The 19,765-nt window shown below is 48.6% G+C and overlaps 4 protein-coding genes across 4 annotated transcripts; 3 read left to right on the top strand and 1 right to left on the bottom strand.

Moving 5' to 3' along the window:
• Window positions 1-4,370: 4,370 nt before the first annotated feature.
• FSUBG_599 (pH-response transcription factor pacC RIM101) lies at window positions 4,371-6,391 on the top strand (the record flags this gene model as incomplete). The annotated part of the gene is made up of 3 exons (XM_036684143.1): window positions 4,371-4,607; window positions 4,661-4,864; window positions 4,925-6,391. The coding sequence occupies 3 exons, from the start codon at window positions 4,371-4,373 to the stop codon at window positions 6,389-6,391; spliced, it is 1,908 nt and encodes a 635-aa protein (XP_036544122.1).
• Window positions 6,392-8,356: 1,965 nt separating this feature from the next.
• On the top strand, window positions 8,357-8,776 carry FSUBG_598 (uncharacterized protein; the record flags this gene model as incomplete). The annotated part of the gene is made up of 1 exon (XM_036684132.1): window positions 8,357-8,776. The coding sequence occupies one exon, from the start codon at window positions 8,357-8,359 to the stop codon at window positions 8,774-8,776; it is 420 nt and encodes a 139-aa protein (XP_036544121.1).
• A 1,234-nt stretch (window positions 8,777-10,010) lies between these two features.
• FSUBG_597 (uncharacterized protein) lies at window positions 10,011-10,592 on the bottom strand (the record flags this gene model as incomplete). Its single annotated transcript, XM_036684121.1, has 1 exon — window positions 10,011-10,592. One exon carries the CDS (start codon window positions 10,590-10,592, stop codon window positions 10,011-10,013), a length of 582 nt encoding a protein of 193 aa, XP_036544120.1.
• A 6,508-nt stretch (window positions 10,593-17,100) lies between these two features.
• FSUBG_596 (RNA-binding pumilio) lies at window positions 17,101-19,532 on the top strand (the record flags this gene model as incomplete). Its single annotated transcript, XM_036684111.1, has 4 exons — window positions 17,101-17,215; window positions 17,280-18,547; window positions 18,596-19,151; window positions 19,201-19,532. The coding sequence occupies 4 exons, from the start codon at window positions 17,101-17,103 to the stop codon at window positions 19,530-19,532; spliced, it is 2,271 nt and encodes a 756-aa protein (XP_036544119.1).
• Between the last annotated feature and the right edge of the window lie 233 nt (window positions 19,533-19,765).

The following is a 19,765-nucleotide window of genomic DNA, read 5'->3' as shown; positions in this document are numbered from 1 at the left end:
TGAATCATCGTCGGCTGTGGAAGGTCAGCATATGGGCAATATTCCAATGATTGGGCGTCTCCCGAAACTTTTCGCTGCCTAGAGATGGGATATTCTATTACCCGGGTCTTATTCTTATTATTGAGGGGACACAAGTTGTCGAGGCGTTCGCTTCCGTCACTTGATATTCCTGTCGCTCCACGGGGGCTGTTCCATTCTAGCCCCGAGGCGCATACTTATGCCGGGAGCTTTGGCTTCTGAGCGACACGACAACACCCTTGACGGGCAGGGCTGGTCTCCGATGTTGAGTCGTCTCCTTGGGGTATTTGTTTTACAATACCCGGTCACCCAAGTTTGGCTTTGCATCATTACCAGATCCTACCACTTCAACATCATGTGGAGGATTATGACGACGATTATTTTATACCATTTGTGGGCAGTTGCAGCCTTTTTTTTGGGGCCTCGTTTTGCAACTTTCTCGAATCTTTGTTTAATCAACTTTTATGGGCATTTGATGTGGGGAACGCATCATCATCATCAACAACAGATAGAGGAGGAAAAGGGACAGAAAGAGGGACATCCTGGATGTGAACCCTCAAGACAACATATAGGGATATGATATCATGGCTGGAACCAGTTGGGCTCGAACGCTATACGCTCGCCCTCGCGTCTTTTGTTTGCCGAGGGCACAAAGACTGAAAAAAGGAGTAAAATCATATTGGAGCGGTGGATTAGATAGCTTCCTGATCGTTAGTATCTAAAGCCTCTTGAGCTTACCAATGGAAGTTCTGATCTTTCTTTCCGCATGGAGTGTCTGGAGCATCGCACATGTGAATGTTTGATGTTGACGTTATGAAGATGAGGGGGTTGGTCGATCCATGCCCATGGGGAGCATGGCGTCAATCTCGAATTTGGTTGGGAATTGTATTGTGGTGTTGAGAAACTGGAGAAACAAAGCATGTGATAACACCATCATATAATGGCGAGATCAGAGTTTATAGATAAGAAACTCGTGTTCAGCCAGTATGTTTATCAACAATGTTCCATGTTGGAAAGGTTGAAGGAAACTAAAATGAAAGAGTTTTGCGGCGGAGAGAAGTGAAGTCATTCGATCGATGGAGACAGCGATAATCTGCAGTCACGTGCATGGTCATGTTTTTGAGTATATTTCGTAATCGTCATACTGGTAGTGTAATGGTCTTTTCATGGGTCTGGTGTGTTGGTTCACAATGAAGGAGTAAGCTGGAACGTATCTTCTCTATATTTTCAAGCCTTTCTCTTATAAATCTGCTGTGACTGAGCAAGACATAATGTGCAGTATGATGAAGGGTATCTCGTGTGCGTGGTGTTTACGCCAGATCGGTAATCCATGGGTTTGTAGAGTAGAGCACAAATTCTTAATTCTCAAAGTGCAATGATGATACATTCAACCACTACCCGGGCTTATCATACTTACGCTAGTAGAAGAAACAAACCGTCAATCTATGTCGACGCCATGAATAACGAGACAGGGGTTCAAGGGAGACGTTGCTATTGCCTACCCTAAACGATTTCATCATCTGCACCACGATCAAACAATTCGATCTGGAGGCCTCTTGCATCGGTTGCTGTGTATAGTATGCACTTATTCTGTGCATATAAATCAAGTTGAAATATTATAAGCCAATATGATTGTCGAATTTGGTGGAGTTGATATCAGTCTATTGCACCAAACAACACCAAGACCGCTCACCAGTCGGACTCTTTCCCTCAATCACAAAGCAGTATCGTCACGCCAAGGAAACAACAAGCGTTAATAGCCGGTAATAGCAAAATAGACGATCATCTTACTCTATCCTGCCGCTGGCATCTTGGCTTTGACATGCGATGAGGTGATTACCAAAGCACTTCTGGCCTTGGCTACAAAGCTTGAGCAGGCTTATGTTCACAAGACAAGAACGTGAAGACCTCGGACATTTCTTAGCCTGCACTGCCACCGTTTGTCGTCATCACCAAGACCTTGGCATCAAGAAGGAGTGGGATGCTCGAGTTCTGGGCATTCTCTGGGCGCTCTCTTGGCTTTTGCTTGGCCTGATAGTGGTGCTTGGTCCGGGGTAATAGTTCGGGGACTAGGGAACTGTTCCTGCGGAGGACGGAGGAGAATACAATATTCAGTGCGGGATTTGTTGAATGATTGTTGATGTAATCTTGAGACTCGGTGGAGAGTATGTACTGTGTGTGTAAGAGCGCTTGGAAGATTGAACGATATTGACTGACTTCACTGGATGACGACGAACGAAGGGCAAAACCTGTAAGCCTACGAGGTTGCATCATGTTTCTCTGGGCATTTCACAGACGTATCTTCATCTCCGATTCCCCATTGCGGTAACGATGGTTTTAGATCCTCGGCGTTCTTATTTTCCTGGGCGAGCTCAGAGGAACAGGTTATTTCAACGGCAAATAATGGAGATGCTGCTGAGCGTTATCAAACCCGTTGTTTACTATGCTACTATACTGTGCTGCAACTGGACAGATTAAGAGATCTCGGATGGTTTGAGACGCGATATCTTGTTCAAGATGCATGTCAATATGGAGAATCGATATGGGGAAGCATTGACTACTAACCTATGCGACCCGACCCGCAAATCGGTCAGATGCCCAGGTAAAAAACGTGATAACACGATGTTCTGTTTTGAGGAATTGGAGTTGATTTCGAACAGTCTTACACAGTAGGTAATTTATTAGCCACCACACATGCAGAGAACATTCCCTCCTTATTCCTAACCGAAGCATCATACTGTCAGGTAACAAAGTTTAGTGCGATCGACTTAATCTGAGCCCAGACAGGCAGGCAGTAACGGCAGTGAAAAGAAGCATAATCACATTCTAACCTGGCTTAGCTACCTACTTAGGTAGTGGTTAACAAGGGGAAAACGTGTGCTTTGGCTCTACATTTCTTGGCGGGTCTACATGAGTAGAGGAGAAGGAGAAGGACCAAGACTAGGTACTTGTCTTGGCAAGGAGATGCCAAGAGGGTCTTGGCAGTCTGGGGCCAAGCTTGACGAGAAATGGAGAATATTGTCTTGGCCAAAAGCCTCGGCGAAGAAAATAAGGACAAACACGAGTGAAATGGGAGAGACTAGACACTGGCCTTGGGTGAGAGCAGATGGGCGGAAAGCTTGGTTGTGTGGGAGTCTGGCTTGGCTGATGACATGAGGTTACCTAGGAACTGAACTGTACCCGGCGAGAGAGAGAAGGGTACCCTGAGTCAGGCCAGTTGTTGATCAAGTTGTGTGTTTGCTATGAGTCTGGTATGTTCTGAACGCCTCTTTCCCTATTGTTAATACTAGTTATTATGTATTATCAACGTTGCGTGCTTTGTCTGGTGCTTTTGACTCATCTATCGGAAGAGGTCAATTTCCTGTCCTGGGAATAACAGAGCCAGAGCCGACTAACTACTCTTCCGGCAGATTTTGTCAAATTTAGTTGATATTAACGTTGGACTACGGGGGATAACAGTTCCCCGATAGACCCGGAACTCTCCATGTATGTATAATTTTTTACTGGGCTTACGAACTCAATCACTCACTCACTCACTCACTCACTCACTGCGTGTCCCCTGCTTAACTCCGCATGCAGCGTATTCCGTGCACATTCGTGCAACCCCAGCATTTTTCAATTCTCGTACAACATTTGTCTCTTCTCGCTCGGATTTGGCCCCCGCCGAAAAGACACCCTGATTGAGGTGAAGAGCACAAGGTGAGAGTGAGAGTGAAAGGGTGTCAGGCCAGGGCCGAAATCCCCATGGCTCAGGTGACGGAACGACAAAACGCTTGACGCAGTAGGTGGCCAGCTTTGTGCGAGGCCAATATGGACAAGACCAATAGAACGATGCACATGAGGGGCAGTGCCCAGAATACCAAGACCGCCAAGGCTTGGCATTCCCAATCTGCCATCTAACTAGGTGTAGCTCGTGCCAAGAGCTACTCTCCACCACCACCACATCGGTATGGCCGACCGTGTACCCGTCAGTTGTCAGTACCTCTGGCTTTGCCAAGACTTTTGCCAAGAGTCGCCAAGAATCCCGCCGTCTTCATTCTCTTGCCCAAGAGTTTTGGGTGAATGTAAAGGGAGCTCACTCCCCCCGTCACTCATTTATCAAGAACGAACTCTCTTTTGAACATCTCATTCATCTGCAATCATCCGTCTCTATCAATCAATCTCCAACTTGTTTCCTTTCGACAAGTTTTGATTGATTTTACCCTCAGAGGCCCTCATCGTACCCTTGTTGAACTAAAAAGCAAGACCCTCTACACTCTGACTAGTCTCAGCCAGTCAGTCAGTTATACAGCATCGCATCTGAGCGGGCTTGATCAGATATCCCATCATTGCATTTTCCCTCTATTCCCGTCATGTCTCCTCCGACTCCAGAGCAGAAGCCTCAGCTTCAACAACAACAACAACAGGGCTCAACATCAGGAGATTCGTCTTCTGGCAGTGCCAATGACTCAAAGTCCGTGACGCCTGCTCCTAGCGCCACATCTAATACATCCCAGAGCAGCACTGCTCCCTCAACATCAAGCGACGATAACCTTATCTGCCGATGGAATGCTTGCAACCAAAAGTTCCCTGCTCCCGAGGCTCTCTACGTAAGACACTGAAACATCATCACCAAAGAGCATCAAAAATTGACCCCTTACAGGAGCATATTTGTGAGCGCCATGTTGGTCGCAAGAGCACAAACAACCTCAACTTGACTTGTCAATGGAACTCTTGCCGAACTACCACGGTCAAGCGAGACCACATCACCTCACATATCCGTGTCCATGTTCCTCTCAAGCCTCACAAGTGTGAGTTCTGCGGCAAGTCTTTCAAGCGTCCTCAGGATTTGAAGAAGCATGTCAAGGTAAGAACCACAAACCATAACTCACATCTAACAAGTACACCAAACTCACCCGCAAAACAGACCCATGCCGATGACTCTGTACTTGTTCGCCCATCCCAGGATCCTCAAGGTGGACTCAACTACAGGCCACAGCCTCCAAAGGGTATGTCCCATTTCGACTCTAGTCCACGGCTGTGGTCCTCCGGTTTTCCTTCCCTCGAGGCTAATCCGCCTCCAGGCCCCTCTAGCTATTATGATCACACTGGTCAGATGCGAACTAACGCAGCTGCCTTTGCTCATCAGGCAGGTCATCCTAATGGCGGTTACTATGCTCCCCAGCCCTCCACCAACTATGGCCTCTACTTCAACCAGCCTCCCATCAACAATGCTCGTACCGAGCACCTTGGATACAGCGCTGCTGCCGGTGGTTATGACCGAAAGCGCACCTACGACATGGTTGACGACTTCTTCGGCAGCGCCAAGCGTCGACAGATCGATCCTTCATCTTATGCCCAGATTGGCCGTTCCTTGATGCCCCTCCATGGCAACCTCTCCGTTCCCAACGGTCCTATGACTGCTACCGACCAGTACATGCCTCAGCCTGCTCCTGCTCCTGTCCACGCTGGTCCTACTCCTAGCCAAAACCCCTTGGCTCAGCAATACTACCTGCCCATGCCCAGCGCGCGAACTCAGAAGGATCTCATTCACATCGACACCATTCTTGGCCAGATGCAAGACACTATCTACGAGAATGCTAATCACGCTACTGCTGGTGTCCACATTCACCACGCTGAGAACGGCTTCAACGGTTACCGCAACACTCCTTCGCCTCCTACCTCTCACAGGTCTCCTACCGGCATGCATGTCGGAGCTGACGGCTACCAGCCTGTGTCTGCCGCTAGCATGGCCTCGCCTCTGACGGCCATCTCATCTACCGGCACTCCTGCTGTTACACCGCCCTCCAGCTCCATGTCATACACATCTGGTCACTCGCCAAGCCCATCATCCTCTGCCATGTCTCCTCAGTCCCGCCACGGCTCGACTGCCTCAGTCATGTACCCCACTCTCCCTACAAGCCTCCCTGCTGTTAGCCAGGGCTTCGGCCACTCTGCCACAACCACTCTTGGCCCTAGCTTCGACGGCAGCGAGCGTCGCCGCTACTCCGGCGGTATGCTTCAACGAGCTCGTGCTGGTCCTCTGCCTCTGCCCCATGAGGACACGAGTGGTGCTTCCACTCCCAAGGCTAGCGAGTCTGCTCTGTCCGTTGGCTCTCCGTCTTCAGAGTCCGATGTCAGTGACGCTACCCGTGAGCGTGAGGAGCAGTATGACCGCTGGCTCGAGAACATGCGAGTCATTGAGACTCTTCGCGAGTATGTCCGTGGACGTCTGGAGCGTAAGGAGTTCGTGGAAGACAACGAGTCCCGACGATCCAGCCACTCCGACGCTATGGATGTTGACCCCAAGAGCCCTCAAGCTCCTCCTAGAGAACTGGGTACTCCCCGTGAGGGATCCTCTCTGTACCCTATCCTTCGCATGCCTGGCGCTTAGGTCAGTCCTTGAGTCAGCTGCTGGTTTGGCTGTACGTGTACTATTATCGTCTATCCTTTTCTCGCATCAAAGCAATGCGGAATGTTATGTTGAGGCGGTCTCAATGTTGATATGAAGTCTGGACCATTTGGTTCTGGGACGCTCTGAACTGAGCCTCCCACAATAGCGGCTGGGAAGGGCATGTTGTTTAGTTGGTGAAATATAAGGACAGATGCAATGCAATGCAATGCAATGGACCTTGAGTCGGGGTTTCTTTTTTCGTTTTTCTTCTTTGTCAGCTACTGCTTGACAATCTTGTAGTCAATCAATGACAGATTATGAATGATATAGGCAAAAAGGTGGCTCGGTTTATGAGATGAGATAGCAGGGATTCTGAGTTATCGAGTACTATCAATAAGAACAATATCAAAAAGTGCTGAACAATCATCCAAGACCATCTCGACTCTCGCAAGCATCATGTCTGATGTCATTGCTTGTGCTGTATACGAGACATGTTACTCAATCAATATGAAGCATCGTGACGATGTCCGAATATGACCGACAAGCTACACACAGATTACGCACAAAGTACCTCATGCAAGGACACGTGCACTCCGCGACCAAAGAAACAATGTTGGACAAGTATTCTCCGATGCGTCGTCGCCTTCATTACAACAAAAAAAAGTCGATCCCTGTAGCGAGTCCCGTGCTGACGCCGAGAGCTGAAGCAGCGATCTCTGTCGTAGGATATGGCCAAGGACAGCCGTGATGCGTCGATCACTGTGAGGCTGTGCGAGGACAAACGTCACATTGTAAGATTTGTGATTAAGAAGAGCGAACTAGTTTACGATAGATGAACGCATTCTTGCTTGCGGGTGGTGTTTGTTGTTTCATGGATATAACGTGGTTGTGATGCATGTAGCGTTTGTTGCATGCGGATGAGTTGGAACGATATTGGTCTTGCATTTAGCATGTATAGTATTTAGCATATAATTCATTTAGCATAAGGTTCCGTACAGACAAAAGTGATTAGCATATGAAGAGTGTTGCATCTAAGGATTCATAAACATTTAGCATATATAAAATAGTATTTAGCATGTAAGATAGAGCCTACCCTCTCAGTTCAAGTCAACGCAGCATATACAAATATACATACATACCTTAATTCATCGATCAAACGGCCTTACAAAGTTAAATCTACTTACCGACCCCCAAAAACAGCCTAAATCGACATGTTTTTCCCGCTTTGGCCTTGTCAAACCCGAGGCTCCAATGCCAGTCCAGGCCCTGAAACACGCCGGGAAATGAATGACGGCACTTGTGTGCACAGCAAGAGAAAATACACCAAGAGGAAGAATTATTAGAACACCAAAGTTGGGAAGCGCCGGAGAGTCTGATGTAGATGAAGTCATGGCCAAGTACCTCCCAGGTTTCTCGTAAGTTCCCTAGGTCTTACAGGATTTAGGTGTGAGTTATACCCTAGGTACTCCTCTTTTAATCTGGTTTGAGGCTGATTCTGTTGGTGAAGGATTCGGGAGGATCAGAAGGTTAATTGTGATTGTCACACATACACACACATAAGCCACAAAAGATACATAAATGGCAGTAAATGATCTTCGGCCAGGGAAAAAAGGGAAGAGGAAGGGACGGGGGCCGTTTCATCACCCGGTGACGCTTACCCATTTTTTGTTTGTTCTGTCTGGTCTGTCAAGAAAGTACCTATATTTTAAGGAGCCTGATCCCTTGTTCCTCGTGTAATTCCAACTCAATGCTTTCTTTACCTTGCCGTGTTTAGGTATCTATTTATGCCTCGTGTCCTGCCTTGTCCTCCTGTTCAGTGCCTCTATTTTCTATCCTTCGCTTCAAAGTGATTCACGAACAAGCAAACTTTGTTCACTTGCGGCCTCAGCATATATCCTCTTCCTCAGACCTAGGCACCTACCTACAACTCCTCCGCCAAATCCATCTTCTCCTATCAAAACCAACATGCGTTTCTTCGCCGTCGCAGCTCTCTTGAGCGTCGCCCTCGCTGCGCCAGCCTACGACAAGGCAGACGGCACATGCTGCTGCTGCGATATCTCCAAGCCTGCCACTGTCTGTAAGAAAGACGTCAAGCCCGAAGACTGTTTCTGCGCAGCCGTCGTGTGTCCCGCCGGTGCCCCTACCGTCTGGGCTACCTCTACTTCTCCTGCAACCACCACTACAGCCGCTCCCGTTAAGCGCGAGGAAAAGACACCTGTCCCTGCTGGACCCCCTTGCTGTTGCTGCGACCCGTCAAAGAATGCTATCGTCTGTACCGTGCGTGCCGAAGGCGAGGACAACTCATGTATGTGTCCTATGGTGATGTGTCCCGCTGATGCACCGACCTTGACTGTTTATTCGGCTGCCATGGAGACGGGCAAATAAGGAACACACTTGAAAACATGTTGCTCTTCACTTGAAGCCGCAACTTGTTGTTCAACTCTTCGCTTCTTGGTGTACATCCCTAGGGTTTCGGTTTTGGTTTCAGTTGGCATAGCAAAGCGTGGAGGAACACCAGAATGGACCAAATATGAGTATCCCGAGAGAGTCCTGCAAAATAACTGAACATTATCAATCAGCATGCTTCTTTGTCTCCAGTTGAAAGAGGTCCCGAATCGTGATGCTGTCCGGAGTTCCCGGATCAATGCTGTAAAGAAAGCCCTAGCACTCTCGTCAACCCAGACTGAACAAAAGACAGTCAGTTAAAAAGCCTAACGAACTATCTGAACTAAATCATTAGCCCAGTGTTCTTTGATTTAGCAGCCGTTCAACTCAACGTCAGGGGGTAGTGTACGCCGGAGAGACGGATGGCCAATCAGAAGCTCTACATACCAAGACATTCGATGGAAGGGGTAATCAAGGGAATGCGGATCGGATCTACAGGATTACGATCCAGTCAAATGCCTCACCAACCTCCCTTCAACCAGCCTCTGAGCCAGTCTACAAAACATCACAAAGACTTATTCGTAGGTCACTACAGTTACTCAAAATTGTTAGGATAAGAAATTATACACTATCGACTACAGATAGATATAGTTAGTTGCTACTCCAAAGTGCTCCGTGTCGTATCCCAAGACTCAACCCCATGGAAAATAGGAAATTGTTTTACTCAAGTAAAAGTGTTTTGCTTTGGCCCATGTTACCCATCAACTGCCAGAGTGATCCAAGGCCTCTCCACGGGGTGCGTCACTGCCACCCCTCTCCGCCTCATGTTTTTAATCCATTTCATTAAACCCTCTCTTTCCTAAGACCTTGGACCATGGCAGTTTGTTTTTGACTGTTCAAGTCGGCTGACGGGAAAGCTGAGGGATCTATATGCAAAAGTATGATGAGGGAGGGGCGACCACTTGATGGGTAGCAATGCGAAAATTAGACCGCAGCGTAAACGGGTATATATATAGTAACGGGTCATGAATAGTGCCGTTGACTCTCCGGTTGCAATGGCAAGGTCGAGCCATGGTAGGCGGGTTAGTTCGCTAATTTTTGGTGGAGGGAAGAAAGTCCCAAAATGAAGAATCGTATTCAAAGCTTTGTCGTGACAAGGTCGTCCAGACGGCTCTTAAGATGCATCGCCGGCGACGAACGAAAGGAAAGGGAAGCATCAAGGAGAGGCATCTCTTTATTGGAATTGAGTACGGTCCTTCTCCTTGAGGCCGCCAATTTGGTCCATGTCGATAGAGTAGAATTGGCCCTTGGCCTCCTTCTCGTAGGCGGGCAGTTGCTCCTCGTTCATGGGCTCCAGACCAACGGTCGAGTTATCACCAACGCGGACGACGAGCACACGACCGCTCTGCTGTCGGCCTTGCTCGTCCTTCTCGTCGGGGAAGGTGATGTGAATCTCGGGAACGTTATCGGGGGAGTAAGGAGGAGAGTTGGGGTTGGCAAGCATAGGACGGCCGTCCTGGTTGACGACGAAGACGCTGGAGCGACCGTTATGTGTTGTCTCGATGGTGAGGCCGCGGTGGTTGGTAAATCGCTTGCTGTTGCTGTCGTAGTATGAAGGCAGACCATCCTCCTCGGACTGGATGGTTTGCTGCTTCTGACGACGAGCGCGGCGGAACAGGAAAAGGATGGCGACCAGAATGAGGCCGAGGAAGACAAGGCCGAGGAGGCCAAGCATGAGGTTGATCATGTTGTCGTTTGAGCCATCAGAATCGGCAGGCATGTCAGATCGGGTAACGAGATTCAAAATAGAAGGCATCGTGAATAGAGTTTGTGGTTGAATGTTACGTAGGTGTAGCAACGGATTTTGAGTTCGTAATAACGATGGGTGCTCCGAGTAGAGAGAACGAATGTAAAGCCAGCAACGTCTATTCATCGCCATGTTAGCAAGCCATCATCTCATGGTCATGACCGAAATGCCACCCGGCGAGAGCGACCGAGCCTGTCTGTGGCGGTTGTCAACTGCATAGTCATCTGCAACGCAGCCTCCAATATTTGCAGCCAAGTACCATTCCGTATCAAGGCCGGAAGAGCCCATCTAGACTCCAAAGGAGACTTCTGTGGGAGGATTGGCCAATTCGAAGCCATGGCGATCCCACCAATTCAATGCATGCCATGACGTGTTGCAGAATCACAACCCAAACAGACGGCTCGATAAAATACAGGTGGCAGGTGAAGGGTCAGATGGAACAGGATAACGTACGCCAGGGAGAAGATATCGCCAATAGTTCGTCAATGAATGCCTGGCGAGTACCGAAAACCCGAGGTGGTTGGTGATGGGCCTAAGATAGTGGGTAGAACGAAGGGAGAGAGGGGGTTGGAAAGACCGGACGGATATCAGCTGAAAGAGTGAAGCTGAAGATCCAAAAAGCGATTGAGAACGAGATGTACTGGGAGCGAAAAAACGATGCCGTTGACGATATTCACAAACTTGGCCCGCGAGGATTGGGTTGGGAAAGAGAAAGAAACAACCACAACAGCAGAGGGAGAGGGTTTTTGGCTCGGAGCCTGTCCTGAGCTACACTTGATCACGACCGGGGCCCCTGCCCCGGAAATGAGACTTGGGTCCAGGTGCTGTCCATGGTAGGGGCCGCTAGGCGCTCTGAGGGGCTAGACAGCCACTAGGGACCACTGTTTTCTTGGTCCTCTCAGGGGCACAGTCACTGCAATTGGCCGCTAAACCGCCTGTCGTGGTGTGCTGGGCCACCTTCCTTTCCAAAGGACGTGCGGTCACCGCAGTTTGGTTGGCTAGTCCATCCAATGAGAACTCTGCTAGGGTCCCGCTTCCATCATTTAATTCGGCTTCTTCAACAGGAGATGTGACCTGTTGGCTCCAGGTTCATCCTCTTGCTCCTCGGTGATGCTGGCCATGACCAGCGGGCCCTTGAAATTCTTCAACTTGGCTTTTCTAGTGACTGGATACTCGCTGGGATTCGCTGTACTCGACACCCACATGCTCCCTGTAAGCGCCCGGTTCATTGGTCGAGGCCGTTGTCCTCCCCCTGCCAAGCCAGTCCTGGAAGTTCTTTTCCTCGATGAAGGGCAGAAGACAACAAAGGACCGGCTCTGACTGATGACCTTATCGATAAAGAGGAGCAAGGAGCCGAATGCCTCTCCTGCTGCTCCATTGGACTGGACTCTTTGTGCTCATCTAAAACGATGCTCAAAAGAGCCTAGAATTTCACGCGACTGTGGCAAGCCATGGATCCATCGTTTTGGACGCCAATGCAAGGTACGAACGGTTATCACACACAAAAGGGACAAGCCCAAGGCCCCCCAATCCTAAGCTAACCCAGTGCCACGACGCTTGCAATGATGGAGCGAGACGCCTCAGCCGAATGCGCGTGATGAGTTTGTTGGAACAACGCACGCATAGCCACTCTTCTTTCGTAGTCTTTCTTGGATGAATACGGGCATATAGTAAGCAACATAGCACACGCGTTCATGCTTCTATTTACAGGAGGACGATCGCAAAAGGCAATCGGCCGAGCTCTGCATCCAGCTGCAAGCCATATCCATGCTCGGGGGAAACGGCCGGGCACGCAATCGATTGTTCCTTGCATTTCGTTTCTTCTGGCCGCTTGTCCGCCTTCATTTTGGTAGGCCCTCTCAAGTGGCACCGGTATCTGTGCTTTTAGCAACGATACCTGATTTGATCAGGAGACATATAGCTCTCCTTTCTCCTTCTCGTGCACTTGTCATTTACCTTGAGCTTGGACTGGGTCTGGGGTCGAGGATAACTGCAATGCCTTTGACTTTACAGAGTACTCGAGTGTCCTGTCAAGCTGGTAGACAGAAATATACCATGGTGTCTCTTAATGTTTTCAGCACACCATACCGGATGTGTTTGCTAAGGGGAAACTGTCACAGAAAACGGTTGCGTGACATACTACGTATATCCCTCACGTAAAGACGAAGACTTGTTCTTGTTCATTTGCAGTATTGCGACAAGACAGTTAACAAACACAGGCACAGTCATAAGGACGCGCGGTCAATCGATCAAAGGCCCTCGTCTTTTAGTTACGCTATTATCATGTTTACTATAGTTGTCTTAAGATTGGATCTTCCCAAAGTTTCGGAGATGTAGCTCCCTCGGCTTTTTCTTTCTATTTCGTCCAAGTGCCGCCAACCCAAGGTAGGGAAGTAAATATCATTTGTTTATCTCGCTTGATTAGTCACCTCACCAGTGTTATTTCTTTGGCAGACAGCACCATGCACAGCATGTACTATGTAATGTGCTCCAGGACACAGAAAGTTGCATGCAACAATACAGTTGCTAGGGTCAAGTCCATGAAATACAGATGGACAAACTCTACAATCATTTCTTTCAAAGACACCGTTGTCCAGCGATACCAAAGTTGGACATGGTAACCGGAGATTTATTCAGATCTGACAACAGCGCTTTGACGCATGAACACCTCGACTGTTTCCGAAGCCTGTGAACATTATGTTTTCAACAGCCTCATGCGAGAGGGATCGTTGCTGGGTCAGAAGAGTAGCATACGCGGAGCCGCCATTATCAGGTTCAAGGAATGCAATATCGCGATCCTCTAAGCACACGATGAAACATTTCTGCGCCACAACAAACAAATGGACTGGTCACGATTCACGAGGTCGGGCCAAGAATAGTACAAAATGTCTTTTTCAGATTCGACATGAGCTCATTTAGCTACTGAGAGGGATAGTCTATGAGCTTGGTGGCTTGGTGGGAATTTTCGCCCGTTAAAGAGTTGCTAAAGGCCTACACAATCTGTGCCACGGGCGAACTAACCATCCCAGAAGTTCTAGACAGCATTAGTGACTGTACGAAGCTCTAAAGACTTGTAATCTCAACATATAACAGTTAACGGTACTTGTGCAGTTTCTGTGTGATTCCAGCTCGGGAAGTTTCATTCTAGAATCGTGGAATATCATCAGTTGCACATACGATGAAATTTTGCAGGTTCACGGAATCAAATCAACTATGTATGAAAATGCTTGTTGTCAGGATACGAAAATACCAAAGTCTCGTATATGGATCTTCCCCTTGCATGGAGGGTTCAAAGGCCTCAGACTCTTGCTATCGACCCATTTGACATCAGGACTAGACCTGCGCTCGTATCTGACGTGGGGCATTTGCTCGATTGTGCTGGAGCTGGATAACCTGGGGGAGAAACAGTAATGCTCGACCAGTACCAGTGGATTCCGCTAGACAACGTGATGCTGAAACCGTGGGCGAGTGAGAGTTGGAATTATTCCTTGGTTTCGGTCACAGAGCTTCGGTCAGGAGTCACTTGACTTGGTCTAGAGGAGTATCAGCAAAACGGACCTAGCCATATAGCCACTCACAAAAACTATGATACTTCCTCTGGAAGTATGTGAACCGAAAATTATGTAAAGGGAGTTTCTGATCCATGGCTATTGGATGCCAATTTTGATAGAACCAACTATCGTTCTTATTCGTGGACTTGCATCTGTCTTGAGAACACATACCCTACGCATGCTCAGGCCTTTTGTGAGTCTATGCGTCATACAAAAGGTGCGTTGTCGTCGAAACTTGAGATGACTTGTGAAACCACATGCTTGGGTGACACGCGCCGAAAAATGAGAGGCCACAAATGAAGAAGGAGTTACGAATATGAACTCTCTTGTTGACACAGAAGCCTCATCCAAAGTCAAATTCTCAGAGCTTCCTCCCTGATTAGGATTTGGTTATGCGGGTGATTGGCGAGCTAAGCTACGTTGGGGCTAGCTTGACGGGTTGGAAGACGATCTTGGTCTAGCCCTCAGGGGCCGCCCGAGCGCCCGTCTTGGCTTTCCTTGTGAGGCTTTAAGCCATGGGACATTAATCTCCAAAGTTGAAGATATCAAGGCCAATAGCAACGTTTGCGTGATGTTCATATGGTCATCTTGTTAGCCAGTCAATGTACGAATGAAAAAGCCCACCTAGAGGTTCGAGCAACTGGAATACTAGACTTATTGGATAAGGACATTTTGGCTGTTGGACCCCTCCTTTCAACCAAAAGTATGTCTCTGAGTCGCAAGTCACGATCCATCTTGATGTCACTCGCGTGCAAAAGCACAGTTCGTGCGACCGTCGGGAGATGCGAGGCCTCCTCATTGTGCCATGTAGCGAGGTAATACAGAGATATGAAAACAGCCAGCCAACCTCTGGAGCAGTCCCTGTGGGTTGCAGCCCGGCCTCTGGTTTAACAATGAACAAAGGAGGCTGTCACAACGGTGAGATGGTCGGCGGAGCGATAGATAGTCTGATAGGTAGGTAGGTATCAGTGCGTGAGTTACTGGAGGCAAAAAAAACTTTGATGTCTTAGCTGTGCAATCGTGATTTGGCTTACACAAGATGCCTACCTAAATACACCGACTAAAGAAAGAATGGCGTTATGGGACTGGAGGCTCGTTGGTTGAGTGGTGACAATTTCATGCGCCGACAGTTGGGAAGGAGATATCTAGGCTGTCAACCGGCAAATAAAGAGCCCTCGATTTCCCCTCTTTTGACAAACTATTTCTAACATTATCTCCTGAATCGATTACATATCCGTGCCTACTTATCGAGGGGTTCTGAATTTCATTTACCTCCCTGATCCACCCCAAGCAATACGATCCCTCCCTGCACCAAGGAAGACCCTTGTCAACAGCCCTCATTAAGCATATCCGTCCTCCCCCTCTTTCTGATACAGCAAAAAGGCGGAGAGCCAGCCCAGAGCCACACCCAGAGCCAGCCAGACACGCACATCATTCCTATCCTCACAAGGCAAAGCAAGGCAAGACACGACAAGACAGCCAGGCAGGCAGCACGAGCAACTCCTCTCCCCTCCCTCCCTTTGCTAGAAGCCCTGAATAGGAGCACCAAAAGGTCAAAAGTCCTACCAGTTTAATTCTGTTTGGGGCCCGCACATTCCGACGCCGCGTGCAACCTTACATTGATTTAGTTTGCCCTTGTTTCCTTTCACTGGTTCACGGGAGACTGCATTTCATGTAAAACCGCTCTACACCCGCTTGCTTCGAGTTGTCGCTTGCCACATCTTCTTTGTCCAAACCGACTTTGAGCTCCAACCTATAGGTACCTACCAACCTTACTCACTGTCCAACCTTGAGCCTGAGCTTGGGCTTCTTCAGCAAATACTGAACCAACACATTTCCTTAATACTTTAATTTAACATTCTTCTGTCAAATTCTTTTTTTCCCCCCGTCCAATCCTTGTTATACGGGGGACATGCTCGCAAATATCACCAACAACAAAAACAATTAATCCGGGAGCGGGAGGGATCTCATTTATATCTCCTCACTCTACCTTGTCTATATTTCCTTCGAGTCTTTCTCAACACTCAAATATCTGGACCGTCTATTTTTTCTTTTTAAATATTCATCTCGACGATATTATCCAGTCATACCCAAAACGAACCGTTACATATCAATACCCATCCATAGGTACCTACTACCCCGATTGCCACGGCTGTCACTTTCACGTACCCAAGGACTCGTGGACCCCTACAAAGATCATCCATTGTCGCCCCTGGCCCCGTTAGTCTACATAATCAACCCTCCATACCTATTCCTCGCTTTCTAGGATCCTGGAACATTCCTAAACATATTCCACACAAACAATCAACAGCCTTCATACGGCCTGGGCATAAGTACAGCAACAAACACAACAAACAGGACCATATTTGAACATCTGTTACCATCATTACATTGAGACATAATGACCAACAATCACACTGGCTCGGTAAGTTGACTGATTTCTATTGCTACCTACCTACCTTACCTTTGGCCACCAATCCCTCTACACCTTTCTCGGTCTGCCCCCAAACATTCAGGGCCCTTGTTTTTTTTATAAGGTGCTTGCCCCCATGGCCCACGTTCCAGGGAGTGCGACGTCAGAGATGGATGCTCGTGTGTCTCGACTTGTCCCAAATGCGTCAGATTCAAACTACGAAGAGCTAGCGCACGTTGGGATTCGCTGCCGCTGGCACCTTGCACCTTGCCTTGCCTACCATTAGGTGCCTTATAACATCTGCAACACAAAAAATTAGTCCCCCATAATCTGTCTTGTCTTGTCTCGTCTCGTCTACCTTGCCTTATTAACCTACCCCATGCATTCGATACCAAACCGACCAAGCCCTGACCGGACAAAACACACATTCTTTTAACATCAACATCAACTTCCATATCCAGACCCAATCGATTTATTCTTTCCTCGATTCATGCTTATATATCTATTATCTTTATAGCGTCGCCAACCCGCCAGGCCTATCAATTCCAACACCATGGCCACGGGAGCCTTCGATCAACCGCAACGGCAGCCCATGCATTCCCAGACCAACAACAGCACAAATGCCACGGCTTGGGATACCTTGCACACTCGTAACTTGTTCGCAAATGGTATGTTAATATCGCGCTTTCCACCCAATCTACTCCATTGTGCGTATACTCACGCCTATCAAAGAGAATGGCGACCGACGCGGATCCAATGCTTTCAACGTACCCACCACCTCCTCCCTCTGGGGCACAACGTCTCTCGCAACACGATCGCCCAGTACATCGCCAAGTAGGATGGCACAAGACCACATCCCCAACAGCGACCTAGGGAATGACCAAGGCTTAGCGGGACACTTCTCGCAAATGGGCATTTCGAAAGAAAGGAGCACTGCTGTGTACGGCAACACATTTCGCTACGATACAGAACCTTTCAATGGCTTCGGCCGGACACAGGACCACCGCTCCAACTCTTCACGACAATCTCAATCTTCACCCTCCTACCGTGCTACCCATACGGCAAGCAAATCGACACAGTCCCAGCAACAATTTCCCAACCACATGAGCCAAGGCAGCAACCACCAGGCTCTCAACCAAAAAGCATTTAATCATAATAACAGCCAGAGTATGGATGCAGCATCCTTCAATCTTCTGGGAAACATGCCCGGTGCATTTGCTTTCGACCCTAATTGCCAGCCCTGGAACAATGACGCGAGCGGACAACGTGTCAACGGCAACAGCCTGGATCTGAGTTCTGAAATGATGAGCGCACAAGCCCCCACAATGCACCGGGGTTCCATCGACCGCCTCTCGAACCTCACAGAGCAAGGACTCAACCCCAGACCGAATCTGCAGATTTGGAATCAAGGGTATTCTGCTCGACCAGTGGATCAAGGGCCCCGCATGTTGAACCCAGTCAACCAACTGGCAGCGCAGTCTATACCCTACTATGGTCACCAGCTGGCGATGTTCTCAGAACCCAACGCTCAGTATGCCCTCGGACTTGACCAGTATCCTCAGCGCTATCACCAGCTGGGGCACAACAATTCTGGATACGGAGCACCATACCCCTATCATAACCAGAACAATGGCCCTGGGCCCAAGATCTACAAAAATCAATGGGTGAAAGAGTTCTGTGGACGGTTAACGAAGAGGTCTGGTCCTCAACCAGAGCTTTGTGAAGCCTATGGCCACATGGTCGATGCCAGTGGAGAACAGGAGTCGTCAAGGTGGCTTCAGACGAAGCTGGCCGTTGCAACCAACGAAGAGAAGACTCGAATTTTGCTAGAGATAGCAGATGATGCTCGCACCGTGATGATCTGCTCCTTCGGCAACTACGTAATGCAGAATTTGATCGAATATACTGGACAGGGAGAGAAATATCACATTCTTCAGCAAATGAAAGGCCACGTCAATGATCTAGCACGGAACAAACACGGTTGCCGTGTAGTCCAGAAGGTACGCACTGCCATTTCTTGTTGATCCTCAGACTTCTAATTTAAGCAGGCCATAGAGCACTTCCTTGTCAAGCAAAATCTCGAACTTGTCCAGGAGATCCAACCCCATTTACTTGATTTGATGAAGCACGAGACTGGAAACCATGTTATCCAGAAGTTCGTCCAAGAGCTCCCTTCAGCACATCTCACCTCCTTTGTTGGGGTTGCTCAAGAACATGCCTTGGAACTCAGCCAGGATTCGCATGGATGTCGGGTTATTCAACGACTCCTGGAGGTATGCCAAGAGGACGACATCAGAAAGGTCTTGGATCCGCTCTACCCATCGATGGAGACGCTTGCCACAAACCAATTTGGCAACTATGTCGTTCAGGCTATCATCGAGCACCGACCCGGCAGTGACAGGGATCGAATTGTTGAGATGGTCATCAACAAACTGTTGTACTTCTCCAAGAACAAGATTTCGTCCAATGTGGTTGAGAAGTGCATCGCCTTTGGGTCGGATGAACAACGAACACAAATCCGCGAACAGCTTTGTACTGTCAGTGCGAGTGGGAAGGACACATTGTTTGAGCTGATCAACGACCAGTTTGCAAACTATGTTATTAGTAAGTGGCCATTCTGTTTATACATGTGAAGATGGCTAACACAAGATAGAAAGCCTAGTTCACAACACAAAAGGTCCTGGGCAGCAGCAGTTGGCACAAAAGATCCATACGCACCTCGAAACGATGAAGAAGAGTGCACCCCTTCCAAAGCCATCACACAGTTTGAGCCAAGTGGTGGAGAAGATCTTGATTGTCGACAATATGGCTATCAATCTCAAAATCGAAGTTGACTCGGCTGAGCCAACTCCAATGTTGACCAATGAAACAAACAGCCCCCAGAGTGATGGGCTACCAAGTGCCAACGACAGTGCCATCGGAGTCCCATCTGCCGGCATCAAGAACATGGAGGTGGCTGTTCACGTCCATAGCGATGAGGCGTAAACAGCTAATCGACGATCGACAGCGGCAGCGGACTCACCCACATGCTTGCAAGCGGAGTCAGAGAATCTCCCTTCATACGTTGTATTACACATAGATTTGGATGTCTTGGCTAATAAGAGACAAAACCTCGCCGCGGAAAGCCCTCCGTCGAGGTGAACATACGGACAAAAGAACAAGGCAGGCACTTGATCATAGGAATTATGCCATCACGAGGTACAGACAGTGAATGCACT

This window comes from Fusarium subglutinans (genome assembly GCF_013396075.1).
Source record: "Fusarium subglutinans strain NRRL 66333 chromosome Unknown NRRL66333_c0000002, whole genome shotgun sequence".
NCBI lineage: Eukaryota > Fungi > Ascomycota > Sordariomycetes > Hypocreales > Nectriaceae > Fusarium > Fusarium subglutinans.
Note: the sequence above shows the minus strand (reverse complement) of the source record. Positions and strands in the feature narration are given on the sequence as shown.